This window comes from Salvelinus namaycush, chromosome 7, assembly GCF_016432855.1.
Source record: "Salvelinus namaycush isolate Seneca chromosome 7, SaNama_1.0, whole genome shotgun sequence".
In the NCBI taxonomy this organism is placed as follows: Eukaryota; Metazoa; Chordata; class Actinopteri; order Salmoniformes; family Salmonidae; genus Salvelinus; species Salvelinus namaycush.
In genome coordinates this window covers 27,142,319-27,158,465 of record NC_052313.1, presented here as the reverse complement: position 1 = coordinate 27,158,465, position 16,147 = coordinate 27,142,319, and the positions used below count along the sequence as shown (strand labels likewise).

The 16,147-nt window shown below is 41.3% G+C and overlaps 1 protein-coding gene across 1 annotated transcript; it reads right to left on the bottom strand.

The window, feature by feature from the left end:
- Nucleotides 1–5,408: 5,408 nt before the first annotated feature.
- zfand1 (zinc finger, AN1-type domain 1) lies at nucleotides 5,409–15,700 on the bottom strand. Its single transcript, XM_038997877.1, has 8 exons — nucleotides 15,606–15,700; nucleotides 14,893–14,935; nucleotides 14,665–14,704; nucleotides 14,344–14,471; nucleotides 9,975–10,066; nucleotides 9,585–9,706; nucleotides 6,275–6,430; nucleotides 5,409–5,828 (listed from the first exon to the last, which is right to left on the bottom strand). The coding sequence occupies exons 1-8, from the start codon at nucleotides 15,658–15,660 to the stop codon at nucleotides 5,652–5,654; spliced, it is 813 nt and encodes a 270-aa protein (XP_038853805.1). The 5' UTR covers nucleotides 15,661–15,700; the 3' UTR covers nucleotides 5,409–5,651.
- Between the last annotated feature and the right edge of the window lie 447 nt (nucleotides 15,701–16,147).

Sequence of the window (16,147 nt, the reverse complement as noted above, 5' to 3'; positions counted from 1 at the left end):
TAATTGCCAATTTCTGAGGCTAGTAACTCTAATGAACTTATCCTCTGCAGCAGAGGTACCTCGGGGTCTTCCTTTCCTGTGGCGGTCCTCATGAGAGCCAGTTTCATCGTTGTTGATGGTTTTTGTGACTACACTTGAAGAAACTTTCAAAGTTCTTAACATTTTCCATTTTGACTGACATTCATGTCTTAAAGTAATGATGGACTGTCATTTCTCTTTGCTTATTTGAGTCGTTCTTGCCATAATATGGACTTGGTCTTTTACCAAATAGGGCTGTCTTCTGTATACCAACCCCACCTTGTCACAACACAACTAACTGTCTCAAACACATTAAGAAGGAAAGAAATTCCACAAACTGACTTCTAACAAGGCACACCTGTTAATTGAAATGCATTCCAGGTGACTACCTCATGAAGCTGGTTGATGGAATGTCAAGAGTGTGCAAAGCTGTCATCAAGGCAAAGGGTGGCTACTTTGAAGAATCTCAAATATAAAATATATTTTGATTTGTTTAACACATTTTTGGTTACTACATGATTCCATATGTGTTATTTCATAGTTTTGATGTCTTCACTACTATTCTACAATGTAGAAAATAGTAAAAATAAAGAAAAACCCTGGAATTAGTAAGTGTGTCCAAACTTTTGACTGGTACTGTATCTGCATAAAATAAATATATAAACGCAACATGTAAAGTGTTGGTCCCATGTTTACAAAAAAAGCGTACTTCTCTCAAATGTGCACAAATTTGTTTACATCCCTATTAGTTAGCATTTCTCCTATGTCAAGATAATCCATTCACCTGACAGGTGTGGCATATCAAGAAGCTGATTAAACAGCATGATAATTATACAGGTGCATCTTGTGCTTAGGACAATAATAGGCCACTCTAAAATGTGCAGTTTTGTCACACAACACAATGTCACGGATCTCTCAAGTTTGGGGGAGGGGGGTGCAATTGGCATGCTGACTGCAGGAATATCCACCAGAGCTGTTGCCATAGAATTTAATGTTAATTTGTTTACCATTAACCGCCTCCAACCTCGTTTTTGAGAATTTTGCAATACGTTCAACCGGCCTCACAACCACAGACCACGTGGAACCACGATAGCCCAGGACCTCCACATCCGGCTTCTTCACCTGCGGGATCGTCTGAGACCAGACACCCTGAAGAAACTGTGGGTTTGCACAACCGAAGAATTTCTGCACAAACTGTCAGAAACCATCTCAGGGAAGCTCATCTGTGTGCTCGTCGTCCTCACCAGGGTCTTGACCTGACTGCAGTTTGGTGTCGTAACCAACTTCAGTAGGTAAATTCTCACCTTCGATGGCCACTGGCACGCTGGAGAAGTGTGCTCTTCATGGATGAATCCCGGTTCCAACTGTACCGGGTGGATGGCAGATGTCGTGTATGGCGTTGTGTGGGTGAACGGTTTGCTGATGTCAACATTGTGAACAGAGAGCCCCATGGTGGCGGTGGGGTTATGGTACGGGCAGACATAAGCTAAGGACAATGAACACAATTGCATTTTATCGATGGCAATTTGAATGCACGGCGATACCGTGACGAGATCCTGAGGCCCATTGTTTTGACATTCATCCGCCGCCACCACCTCATGTTTCAGCATGATAATGCACGGCCAAGGATCTGTACACAATTCCTGGAAGCTGAAAATGTCCCAATTCTACCATGGCCTGCGTTCTCACCAGACTTGTCACCCATTGAGCAAGTTTAGGATGCTCTGGATCGATGTGTACAACAGCAGGTTCCAGTTCCTGACAATATCCAGCAACTTCACACAGCCTTTGAAGGAGGAGTGGGACAATATTCCACAGGCTACAATAAACAGCCTGATCAACTTTATAAAAAAAAAATATATTATTTAACCTTTATTTAACTAGGCAAGTCAGTTATGAACAATTCTTATTTACAATGACGGCATACCCCGGCCAAACCCTCCTCTAGACCGGAAAACGCTGGGCCAATTGTGCGCCGCCCTATGGGACTCCCGATCACGGCCGGTTGTGATACAGCCCGGGACCGAACCAGGGTCTGTAGTGACACCTCTAGCACTGAGATGCAGTGCCTTAGAGCGCTGTGCCACTACTGTGCCACTCGGGGGCTAAAGGAGATGTGGTCTATTTATGCGAAGGAGATGTGTCACGCTGCATGAGGCAAACGGTGGTCACACCAGATACTGACTGGTTTTCTGATCCACGCCTCTACCTTTTTTTAAGGTGTCTGTGACCAACAGATGCATATCTGTATTCCCAGTCATGTGAAATCCATAGATTATGGCCTAATGAATTTATTTAAATTGACTGATTTTCCTTATAGGAACTGTAACTCAGTAAAATCTTTGAAATTGTTGCATGTTGCGTTTATATTTTTGTTCAGTGTAAAAAAAGACACTCCTGGCACCCCTTAATCAAATATTATTGGTGCAGTTTGTAAGAAACAAATCTGTAAACGAAAAACGGCCAAGACAACTGTCACAATTCAATAGCACACAATTGAGAGAGTGGCATTAATCATAATTCCAACCTCTTAATTCAAAACTCTTGGTGGATATTGTAGTACGTCATTGGCCTGTTTAGTATGGGTGAGGCACGGTTCACTTGGGGGAAGCAGTTTGGTTCTCCTCCATAGATTAGGAGAGCCATTATTGCCCTGTTGAAGAGGATCAGATGCCATGATGTAAGTAAGAGTTCACCCAACAAGAGAGGATGGCTGTGCTAATGACTAAATTACTGCCCGAGGATGTATAATCATGACTCGGATTTGCCGCCGGAAACCAAATTGAGGCTTAATGCTTGAAGATGCATATTGCATATTATTGATTTATGGCGAGGAGCTCTCATTTTCAACAGAACAAATATGAGACGCTTCCACCAGATGCTCAACCCCTATCAGATTTTTCCCAATGTTCAAGCTTCTGGGCAAAATGTATTTGAGGTGTGTCCAGTATTCTCACCATACCATTTTAAACTGTACTGAACTGCTGTAAATTATTCATATTTCTTTGCTCCCAAAATATGAGGTCATCATTTTACTAATAAAATAGGACTTATCTATTATGTCAGAACCAAGGAACAGCAGAATACCGCTTTACATCCACAAATATCAAGCACACAAATAGCTCAAAGAACATATGCACATACTATGATAACACATGTTGCGCCCCATAAATATACAGCAGGGGTACTCAAGTACTATTTGAGATGTCAGGTCACACAAATTTTCCGGGTTGATAATGTAATTTATCGGCGTAGTAACAAACCCCCACCTCGCAACCCATGAGACCCCAAACTGTTCACACCCCACTTGCTGGCGGAGAGGCAATGTTGCTGCAAATCTACATATTTTGCATCGGACAGAGATTTTTAAAACATTTTTTTAAAGCTAATTCCCTTCAATTCTATGCATTCTTCCATGTCTTATGTTTGTTTATATGATACCAGGGGTCGAAACCCGACCGAGTAAACATTTTTTGGGGGGAGGGGGGACCTGCGTTCCGTATTGACCCCGTTCTGGGTCCGGATCCGCCAATTGAGTATGGAGAATATACAGTATGTTGTGCCCCTTAAAATGTGTGTGCTCAGCATGAGAAACATGAGCTTAGATGCATCTTCAGGTTGATCCCTGATAATCTAACACTACTGCCTTTCTCTCCCACTCCGGGCTAAAGATGTCATAGGCCCCTCTCAACGTTTGGTGAAATCCTCCAAATCCAGCCTCAACGATTTTTACCACACACTCATTGCATATTAATTAAGTCAGAATGTTACATAGCAGTCTCATTAACCCATGCTGTGTGTCTGACAACACTATAGGAGAGGCTACAGCTATGGAAGGATAGCGAAAACGCACCGTGTAAAATCTGAGGCTACGTTCCAAATGGCACCCTATTCCCTTTATAGGGCTCTGGTCAAAAGTAGTGCACTTTATAGGGAATAGGGTGCCATTTGGGACACATTCCGAGACTCTTTGACCAGCAGTGTCATCTCAACTGAAATGACCATGAACATACTATTGGCTCCCTCCATCTACATTTCTGTATGTGTGGTGAGAAAGAGGAGAGAGATACAAATCCAGGATAACACTCAGATTGTCATTTTCGAGATCCCTGATCAGAACGTCCACTCCAAGAAATCATCTAAGGAATAGACTGTATTGATCTTTGGACTAGGACAAATCCTCACATATCCACAGTACTGCACATCAGGAATGTGATTAAAAGAAACAGCTAAAATGGCACCGTTTTTTGTCATTACAGCATTTATAATTATTTCATGATAGATCATACATTGACTATATGCTCACATACAGATAAATCTGCTTTCTACTGGTGTTGAATTACTTTCTACTGTTGTTGAATTTCACTATTACGGTGTTAGGCAGGCTGTCTTAATATGGACACCCTTCACTATAGGAATTTCTTAGTTGACTGAGGAAACCTTGCTTGCAGGATGATTAAGTGTTGAATGGACTAAGACTCAAGGTCTAAATCATTTCCGTTTATGCCATGGTGTTTTTGTTATTGAGACTGACCATAAATCGTGGCCTACACAGAGTGGGCAGAGGTCCACCATTGATCTTCTCTGGTTTCCCCAGTCTAGAATGGCAGCTTTCCTACAGCTAGTTCCAATGACCAATTATTTGCTGCTAACTAATGGTGTTTGTTCCGTGGGGGTGCTGGTGGATCAGATTCAACAGGTTATTAAAAGGTATGGAAACACTATCTGTATATGGTCTGATGGGATCGAAAGCATAAGAAACTGCTACTTGCTTGAAAGTCATGCTGCTAAGGCCGGGATTCAATCCGATCAGCGGTAGATCCGCTTAAAAGCGCAGTGGACATTTAAAGGTCATTTCCGATTGAGACAATATTTGCAGCGTTTACCATGAATAACCTTGGGTAGTGTAATTTTCTTATTTGAATGATGAGAATAATGTTGGAAATGACATCAGTTTGAACAGGTACAGAGGAAGGTTCCTGTGTTTAACAACGATTATGCATCGGTGTTCCACCTGGCTGAGGCAGAGAACAGAGTAGCGGGGAGTTTATCTCGCCTGTAAAAACAACACGATCTGACCAAATCAATTTTTCTCACCTTTACATCAGTGGCCCAGTGGAAAAGGCATCAATCAGCCTGGGGATTGTGGGTTCAAGTCCCACCTGGGTTGATTAGAATCGGCTTGTTTTTCAATGAGTATACCATTAATCAATGGAAAATTACTGTCGAGTACTTTGGTTCCAACTCCCAATTTATAATTGCACAGATCACTATCCCCATCCTCGCCGTAACATTGCTTGCTCACACCAAATTGAAATGCATGTGGTTAGCGTTCATTACTGTCAATAGTGAATTCCAAATTGCCTAAGTGGCCCAGAGGATCACAATAATAAGGGAAATGTTTTACTATCACATAGGTACTAGAGAACTGACATTGGAAGCCCTTTTCCAGATCATGACTACACCACCACCCCTGTACTTCACAAAATACACATTCGTACATTGTCTTTTCTAAGCAAATGAAGCACATGTCAAACTGCTGTAAATCAAAACTGTACTACCCTAAATAAGAAAACACGTTCATAGTATTCCAACGACTCAAAATGATTTAGACCATCAGTGTCGTGTGCGAGTCAGGACTGTGGGATGTAGGCAGAGGTGTCCTCCAGGCCTGAGCAGTCGTTCTCCAGGTACTCAAGGATCACGTTTCCCCCGTTGTAGAGGGGCGAGTCTGGGTGAGCCAGCATGGAGAGAAGGGTGTCGTCCATCTTGAGAGCTTCGCCCGTCTGGGGGTGGCACAGCCGCAGCTTCTACACGCCAACAACAACGCCACAGGGGGAGGACAAAGTAGGTTTTTAGTAAGAGGTATCTTAGAGACAAGACAGACCAACAGGAAAGTTTGCCATGCGCAGTCGATCACCTGCTGGGTGTCGACAAATGGTGGCGATTCAACATGTAGAATAGAATGGAAACAAACAGAAAATGGTGGCCGATGTTCTGTGGTCAGTGGCGATAGGAAGGATAGCCATTGCGCACTGCCAATGTTCGTGTTGGTATGTTTCGTCTCTAATATTTGCATAATGACAATGGTAGAATAGGTTTTTCTGCTTGGAGACAGCTCGTGATAGTTTTCGGTTACCTTTCTGTTAATACATTGTTCTAAGATGTTTCAAAAAGAGAGGTTTCTAAAATGTGTTCGATGACAGCGGTACAATAGGTTGATTGGAACCTGCTGCTCGAGGCTGTTTTCTGTTACCTTAGCCGTCAGTACGTTGTTGCTGTTCTTGAGGCTGGCCAGTGAGGCGGCGTAGTCCACTACTTTCCCCACACTCCACTTGGAACAGAAAAACATAGGCAGGCTGGAGGCTTTGCCCTCTTTGGGAAGGAAGACATTGAAATAGGTCCTCTCTGTCTGGAAAGCAAAGTTAGAGATGTGGACTTGTACATCAAATAAAATGCAAAAGCACATAAGACACTGATTCTTTCTAGAATGATGACAAGTAGATGCTGTTTACAGCAGGGTTCCCAACCTTTTCACCATGCACCCCATGTTTAGTATCACTCCCTTATTATTGTTTATTGACATAGCCTATATTAAACCAGCTTGAATGTTTAATGAGTTAGTATAGTTTAACAAGACTCATGGCATCTTTTGGATAGGCTATTTAATAAAAATAATAATAATAGATAAGGAAAATGCATTCTAAACCGATTTCCCCGCTACTAAATATGTTTAATAGGCCAATGTTTTCAATTTAATTATACACATATTTCTCTTTTACAGAAAGTGAATAGATCAATTGATAGCGACAGAGTCACATTGTATAAGATGACTTCCAAGCAAGTTTCTTTGGCTCCTCAACTTTAAAAAGGTCATAGCTCAGCTTCTGAATATCAGAGACAAACCAAAGATATTCCCATCAGAGGTGACTCTTCCTCGGGTGTAAACCTTCCTTGACTTGAGGGGGGAATATTTGTTTATTATATGCGATTGTTTAAAAACAATGCATAAATCTGCAACGCTTTAGGCTAGATACAAGCGGTAAAATGCCAGCGGAAGAGTCGACTGCTGGGAATATCTTTGGTTTGTCTCTATGATATTCAGCAGAGGTACGACCTTCGAAAGTTGAGGAGTCAAAGAAATTAGAGGGGGTAATTTAGAGGGTGTAATTTCTTTGACTCCTCAATTTTAGAAGGCCTTAACTCAGCTTCTGAATATCATAGAGACAAACCAAAGATATTCCCATCAGAGATAACTCTTCCTCAAATCAAATCAAATGTATTTATATAGCCCATCAGCTGATATCTCAGTGATGTGTGCTGTACAGAAACCCAGCCTAAAACCACAAACAGCAAGCAATGCAGGTGTAGAAGCACGTTGGCTAGGAAAAACTCCCTAGAAAGGCCGAAACCTAGGAAGAAAGAGCAACCAGACTATGAGGAGTGGCCAGTCCTCTTCTGGCTGTGCCGGTTGGAGATAATAACAGAACATGGCCAAGATGTTCAAATGTTCATAAATGACCAGCATGGTCAAATAATAATAATCACAGTAGTTGTCGAGGGTGCAACAGGTCAGCACCTCAGGACTAAATGTCAGTTGGCTTTTCATAGCCGATCCTCTGGCATTCTACCGCTTGTCTCTAGCCTAAAGCATCGCAGAGAATTATGCATCGTTTTAGATTGGTATAAACAATTGCAAACAAATATACAGTATATACACTACCGGTCAAAAGTTCTAGAACATCTACTCATTCAAGGGTTTTGCTTTATTTTTTACTATTTTCTACATTGTAGAATAATAGTAAAGACATCAAAACTCTGAAATAACATATGGAACTATGTAGTAACCAAAGTGTTTTATATGAGATTCTTCAAATAGCCACCCTTTGCCTTGAAGACAGCTTGGCATTCTCCAAACCAGCTTCACCGGGAATGCTTTTCCAACAATCTTGAAGGATTCCCACATATGCTGAGCACTTGTTGACTGCTTTCCCTTCACTCTGCGGTCCGACTCATCCCAAACCATCACAATTTGATTGAGGTCGGAGTATTGTGGAGGCCAGGTCATCTGATGCAGCACTGCATCATTCTCCTTCTTGGTAAAATAGCCCTTACACAGCTTGGAGGTGTGTTGGGTCATTGTCCTGTTGAAAAACAAATGAAAGTCCCACTAAGCGCAAACCAGATGGAGTGGCGTATCGCTGCAGAATGCTGTGGTAGCCATGCTGGTTAAGTGTTAAGGCTGGTTAAGTGTGCCTCAAATTCTAAATAAATCACAGACAGTGTCACCAGCAAAGCACCCCCACACCAACACCTCATCCGTGCTTTACGGAGGGAAATACACATGCGGAGATCATCCGTTCCCCCACACCGCATCTCACAAAGACACAGCGGTTGGAACCAAAAATCTCAAATCTGGACTCCAGACCAAAGGACACATTTCCACCGGTCTAATGTCCATTGCTTGTGTTTATTGGCCCAAGCAAGTCTCTTCTTATTATTGGTGTCCTTTAGTAGTGGTTTCTTTGCAGCAATCGACCATGAAGGCCTGATTCACAGTCTCCTCTGAACAGTTGATGAGATGTGTCTGTTACTTGAACTCTGAAGCATTTACTTGCGCTGCATTTTCTGAGGCTGGTAACTAATGAACGTATCCTCTGCAGCAGAGGTAACTCTGGGTCTGCTATTCCTGTGGCGGTTCTCATGAGAGCCTGTTTCATCATAGCGATTGATGGTTTTTGCGACTGCACTTGAAGAAACGTAAGGTTCTTGAAATGTTCCGTATTGACTGACCTTCATGTCTTAAAGTAATGGACTATCATTTCTCTTTGCTTATATGAGCTGTTCTTGCCATAATATGGACTTGGTCTTATACCAAATAGGGCTATCTTCTGTATATCCCCTCATCTTGTCACAACACAACTGATTGGCTCAAACGCATTAAGGAAAGAAATTCCACAAATTTACTTAAGGCACACCTGTTAATTGAAATTCATTCCAGGTGACTACCTCATGAAGCTGGTTGATGGAATGTCAAGAGTGTGCAAAGCTGTCATCAAGGCAAAGGGTGGCTATTTGAAGAATCTCAAATATAAAATATATTTTGATTTGTTTAACACTTTTTTGGTAACTACATGATTCCATAAGTGTCATTTCATAGTTGATGTCTTCACTATTATTCTACAATGTAGAAAACAGTAAAAATAAAGAAAAACCCTTGAATGAGTAGATTTTCTAAAACTTGACCGGTAGTATATACCCCCCCCCCCCCCCGTGCAAATCAAAGCAGAATAAATTAGGTTATTACTTCTTGACCCAACATAGTATGTTGCATTATATATATACATCTCGCAGCCCCACTTTAATAATACCATCACAGTTCAAGTTTACACGTCAGACACACACACTCTCTCAGTGGCTGAATCTCAAATTACACCCTATTCCCTAAATAGTGCACTACTCTTGAACAGAGCCCCCCTGGTTGAAAGTAGCCCACTAGGGAATAGGTTGGACGCAATCACTCTGCATCTCGCTCTCCATCGCTCTTAATTCCAGACTGGTAGTACCTGTGGCAGTCCCTTGTCTCCTGCAGCATGAAGCTTTAGTTTCATCAAAGCCACCTTGGCTGCTGTTGCAGCATTCTTTACTCCCTTGCGACCTTTCCTCGGAGGCAAAGCCTTCTTGGACTCTGTTCAGTCAAGAGGGTAGAACCCAACATTTTGGTGAACACTGCCCTCATGTGGACAGGCTAAAGAATAGCAGGGATAAGCATATCCTGTATGGCTATATACATGGCTATATATGGCTATATACACTATATATTCCCTATATAGTTCACTACTTTGACCACAGCCCTGTGGAAATAGGTAATAGGGTACCATTTAGGATATAACTCCAATGAACCCAGTAAAAGTAATTTTTTTGGTTTGTGATGAAAAGTTGCGACTGTGACTAACCTACAATCTTCTGCACGAGCGCTTGCGTGGCAGCCATGCGAGGCTTGGGTGTTTCCAGTTTATCACACTTGTGGTCATCTTGGTGACGGTGGCTGGAGAATAAAGAAAATGGGGGTATGAGAGGAGCTTTTAACACACCCATCATCTGTCTTGCCACTGCAGGCGGTCCACAGCTAGATCTCAAAGAAATATATTTTCTTACATTACATTTTTTTAAAGGAATATTTCGAACAACATATTAACCTAATTTTGGCCAAGGGATCCATGGAATAAGTTTCGAGGGTGTAATAAAATACAATGTAATATTATTAATCTAAAATGTATGTTATTAATCCTGGGAAACATGGGCCTGGGAGGCTCACAGGGATATTGGTATCCACAGTGCTCCACCAATTATCCATTTGTCAATTTATAATACTTCTTGTATTCCCAGAAAATTTAAAAAATCAAATACATAAATGCACTGTAATTTAAAATGTGCGTCAGCATGCTTCCGTTCAGGTAAGTCCATCTTGAGACCCTGTAGCCAGTATACACTTCCTCAAAATAGAATGAGGAAAGAAACCGCTCAGGGATTTTAACCATGACGCCAATGATGACTAAAACAGTTACAGAGTTTAATGGCTGTGATGGGAGAATACAAGGTTGTGGATCCATCCTCAGTTTTCACTCCACAATACTAACCTAAATGACAGTGGAAAAAAGGGACAGCTGTACAGAATAAAAATATTCCAAAACATGCATCCTGTTTGCAATAAAGTAAAACTAAAGTAAAACTGCAAAAAATGTGGCAAAGAAATTAACTTTATGTCCTAACACATCATTGTGTACCACTCTTCATATTTCTAAGCATGGCGGTGGCTGCATCATGTTATGGGTATGCTTGTCATCGTCAAGGACTAGGACGTTTTTTAAGGATAAAAACAAACTGAATAGAGCTAAGCATAGGCAAAATCCTAGAGGAAAACCTGGTTCAGTCTGCTTTCCAACAGACATTGGGAGAACAAATGTACCTTTCAGCAGGACAATAACCTAAAACACAAGGCCAAATATACAATGGAGGTACATACCAAGACGACATTGAATGTTCCCGACTGGCCTAGTTACAGGTTTGACTTAAATCAGCTTGAAAATCTATGGTAAGACTTGAAAATGGCAATCGAGACATGAACAACCAACTTCACAGAGCTTGAAGAATTGTTTTAAGAATAATGCGCAATTTTGTCAAATCCAGGTGAGTAAAGCTCTTAAAGACTTACCAGAAAGACTATCAGCTGTAATCACTGCGAAAGGGGATTCAATGTATTGACTCAGGGGTGTGAATACTTATGTATATGGATATTTCTATATTCCATATTCAATAAATTTACAAAAATATCAAAAAACATGTTTTCACATTGTCATTATGGGGTATTGTGTGTAGATGGGTGAAAGAAAAAAAGCAATTTAATCAATTTTGAATTTAGGCTGTAACAATAAAATGTGGAATAAGTAAAGGGGTATGAATACTTTCTAAACGCACTGTATGATCACTCAAGAAATCTGTCATTAACAGACATTTTTGCCAAGGAGATTTTAGTCGCATAATTTTACATCTACCTAAAATGTTTGGTGCAGTATTTCTCAAGTGAAAAATGTGCATGTCTCGCTGAATGACAACACTTCATTGAAGAATCCCTATTGTTGACCAATCACCTACAAAGGGGCGTAGACTTCAGCTTGCCTCAATAAAAAAAATTGTGCGCATGAACAGGCGAAGGTCACAAAATATCATCATACTATACACTGTTTATACAAAAGTATGTGGACACCCCATCAAATGAGTGGATTTGGCTATTTTTTAATTTAATCTGTATTTAACTAGGCAAGTCAGTTAAGAACAAATTCTTATTTACAATGAAGGCCTAGTTCAGGGGCAGTACGACAGATTTTTACCTTGTCAGCTCGATCTAGCAACCTTTTGGTTACTGGCCCAACGCTCTAACCACTAGACCGCCCCCATTTCAGCCCCACCTGTTGCTGACAGGTGTATAAAATCGAGCACACAGCCATGCAATCTCTATAGACAGACATTGGCAGTAGAATGGCCTTAATGAAGAGCTCAGTGACTTTGAACGTGGCACCATCATAGGATGCCACCTTTCTAACAAGTCAGTTTGTCACATTTCTGCCCTGCTAGAGCTGCCTCGGTCACCTGAAAGTACTGTTATTGTGAAGTGGAAAAGTCTAGGAGCAACAACGGCTCAGCCGCGATGTGGTAGGCCACACAAGCTCACAGAACAGGACAGCCGAGTGCTGAAGTGCGTAAAAATGTCTGTTCTCGGTTGCAACACTCACTACCGAGTTTCAAACTGCCTCTGGAAGCAACATCAGCACAATAACTGTTAGTCAGGAGTTTCATGAAATGGGTTTCATCGGCCGAGCAGCCGCACACAACCCTAAGATCACCATGCGCAATGCCAAGCGTCGGCTGGAGGTGTAAAGTTCGCCACCATTGGACTCTGGAGCAGTGGAAACGTGTTCTCTGGAGTAATGAATCACGCTTCACCATCTGGCAGTCCGACAGACGAATCTGGGTAAGCAACAGTGTAAATAGATATAGAATAAAAATACTTAATGACTGGGTTGCGTCTCTGGCAACCTAACCGCTAGAATGAACGGCCTGCCGGCTTGGCTCGCAACCATAGATGTGTCGGGGCAAGACCTATATTTTTGTTGAGGGATGAAATAGTAACCTATGTATACAATTATTAAAATTAAAGTTTTTTTAAATTTAATTTAATTAGAATGGCCCTAGCCCTCACTCTCCGATCCAACAGGTCCCAGACGTGCTCAATGGGATTGAGATCCGGGCTCTTCGCTGGCCATGGCAGAACACTGACATTCCTGTCTTGCAGGAAATCACGCACAGAACGAGCAGTATGGCTGGTGGCATTGTCATGCTGGAGGGTCATGTCAGGATGAGCATGCAAGAAGAGTACCACATGAGGGAGGAGGATGTCTTCCCTGTAACACACAGCGTTGAGATTGCCTGCAACATCAGTGCCTGACCTCACTAATGCTCTTGCGGCTGAATGGAAGCAAGTCCCCACAGCAAATTTCCAACATCTAGTGGAAAGCCATCCCAGAAGAGTGGAGGCTGTTATAGCAGCAAAGGGGGACCAACTCAATATTAATGCGCATGATTTTGGAATGAGATGTTCTATGAGCAGGTGTCCACATACTTTGATAATGTAGTGTGTGCACAAACTGTTCCGAACTGTTTTGGATGGGATGTATTGCTGTCTCTACCTTCGTGCCGTTTGTGCTGTTGTCTGTGCCCAATAATGTTTGTACCATGTTGTGTTACTACCATGTTGTTGTCATGTTGCTACCATGCTGTGTTGTCATGTGTTGCTGCCTTGCTATGTTGTTGTCTTAGGTCTCTCTTTATGTAGTGTTGTGATGTGTGTTTTGTCCTATATTTATAATTTAAAAAAATATAATCCCAGCCCCCGTCCCCACAGGAGGCCTTTTGCCTTTTGGTAGGCCGTCATTGTAAATAAGAATTTGTTCTTAACTGACTTGCCTAGTTAAATAATGGTTAAATTAAAAATAATACATAAATGGGAAGCATGCGGATGCCTTTAGTTTAGCTACATCCATTTTTTTGTATGGAATATCATAATATACCCATTGATTTGTAAAGAATATAGCTTATAAATGAGCCATGAGCTTAGTTCAACTGTTGTACCCCATCAGAACCCAAAATATAAGCTTGTTCCACTAATAAAAAAGAAAAAAAGAACACTGTATAGCCTCAAAACATTGTTAAAACTATAATGTAGATATCATGGACGGTCAGTCCTTGTATCTATAGCTCATTCTATGAATTTGAGAGTGGTTACATTTCTCCAGGCCCACCCCTCAGGTTTTTACCAATTGCAGGAAATTTGCTTAAACTGCTAAATTTTCACTCCAATGCCAAGAGGTGGGCCTTTAAAATGGTCTTTCCCAGGGCCTGAGACACAGTTTGTCCAGCAATGCACTGGCAAAGTCATAGAAATAACATACAAAGAGTTGTACTCTCATTCGAGGTGGTCCCTGATAAATTTGATGTCACAAAAGATGTCCCGGACCCAAAAAGTTTGAGAACCCATGCTCTACTCCTCAAACAACACATCACCTAACACTAGTTTCAGTAGATCTGGGCCCATATTCACAAAGTGTCTCAGAATAGGAGTTCTGATTTAGGATCACCCCTGTCCATCCATTTTGAAAAGGCAAAACTGATTGTAGATCAGCACTCCTTCTGAGAAACGTTTTAAATATGGTCCCTGTTCTTGTTGGAGAGACCAGGGCAGACAAAGAGAAAAAACATGACACTTACGCCAAACAGAAATGTTTCTGACAGTGTGGACAAATGACTGGCAACAGTTCTTTCCCTTTGCAGTCTTCAAATGTGCATGGGTATCTTGTACAGCCACCAGATATCTGGACTTCTTTTTTAACGTCCACCTGAGAAAAACATTTTCAATCATGACTGAATTCAAAATCATGAGAAAACTAGTTTGCCATTAAATCTCAACGCTGAACATACGTCCCATTTGGCACCCTATTCCCTATATAGGGCATTACTTTTGGGTCAAAATAGTGGGCTCTGGTCAAAAGTAGGAATTAGGATGCCATTTGGGACGTAAAGGTTTCTTACCACAGGACAAGCGTGCAAATCTCGACTTCTGTGTTCAAGGCTGGAAGGAAAGTAAAAAGACTTGTCTAGTAGTCAATCATAAAAACAAGTTTTTATTTTTTATATCACATTCAAACCCAAGAGCCATAGTGACTGAATTTAGTTAAACGCATATATACACAAGTCAGGCCGTCATATTTATCGCCTGGATAAATAAAAGGTTAAACAACAACAAAAATCTGATCTTACCAGAAAACACCCCTGCAGGCATCACAAATGAATGGCAGAAAATCTGGAGGAGAAATTGGGATAGACCGTAGTAAAACGCATTGACAACTTCAACATAATGCCAAAATCAAAGGCTAGCAGCAGTGATTGCAAAAAGATGGTGGATAATTGAAGATGTCCCACCCAGACACTTTAATACAAAAAAATGTTTTTAGTATGCACCAATGCATTAGCAACTATGTCTGGTCTACTTATTTCGCTGTAACGTTATAAGAACCAGAATAAAATAGGGAGTGGGATGTCATCTCTTCCTTCTCTGGTGATAGGATTGGCAAGCCACTGCTAACTGGCTAGCTATTGCTAACTGCCTATCTAGCCACTGCTAGTTTTAACTGCCCTTGCTGACTCATTAAGAATTCCAAAGAGACTACTGGCTAACAAAGCTTTTGTCTTTCTAGCTACTTCTAGAGAGAATTAAGAGCTAAATTAAATTGGCTACACTTACAAATTGACTAAGTATTATTAACTAGTTAGCTAGCAGCTAAATGTTGTCAACAGCTTGCAAGTTAGCCAGCCTTACAGTGATTAGCATAGCCATGTAGCTAGCTAACCGGTTAGCAAGTTGGCAAAACAAACGGTAGCTACAAATACAAAAACACAACATTTAACGTTAAGCAACATAGTTCATTCTTTCGATCACATAATTCTAGTAAAAATGTTTTTTTAATGAAAACCTGTCTGATGGCAGAACTTTATGTTACAATGTTTCCCAATGTCTAGTTCAGCCATGATTCTTCATGCGTCAAACTCAACTTTTCAACTTTGACCACAGATGTAACAATGAGACAGACATTTCACCGGATGTAAAAATGTGAAGCATACCACTCACTACCAAATACGGTGGTGGCTGGCAGTGGGAGAAGATGGAGCGAGGTGGATTTTTGCCGACATTCTGCTAATTTTCTCATCGATTAAACATTTGATCTCAATGCAGTTTTCTGTTTTCAAAACTATACATCTGTTACGAACAGAGTGGCCAAAGTTTTTGTAGAATTCACCCTTTGTCAAAGTTGTTTGTTTGTTTTGGAGTGCAAGGGCGAATTGAGTTATTGCACACGCGCACTTCACAGAGTAGGCGTTCTCTAACGGAAATGTGCAAATATATGCTAGAACGCGCCAATCGCGGCTCTCACTAGTTCGTGTTTGGTTCTGTCCAACTCCTTGCTTGTTCTGTCCACTATGACTATGCTCCCATTGGAAACAACAGGCTGTGGTC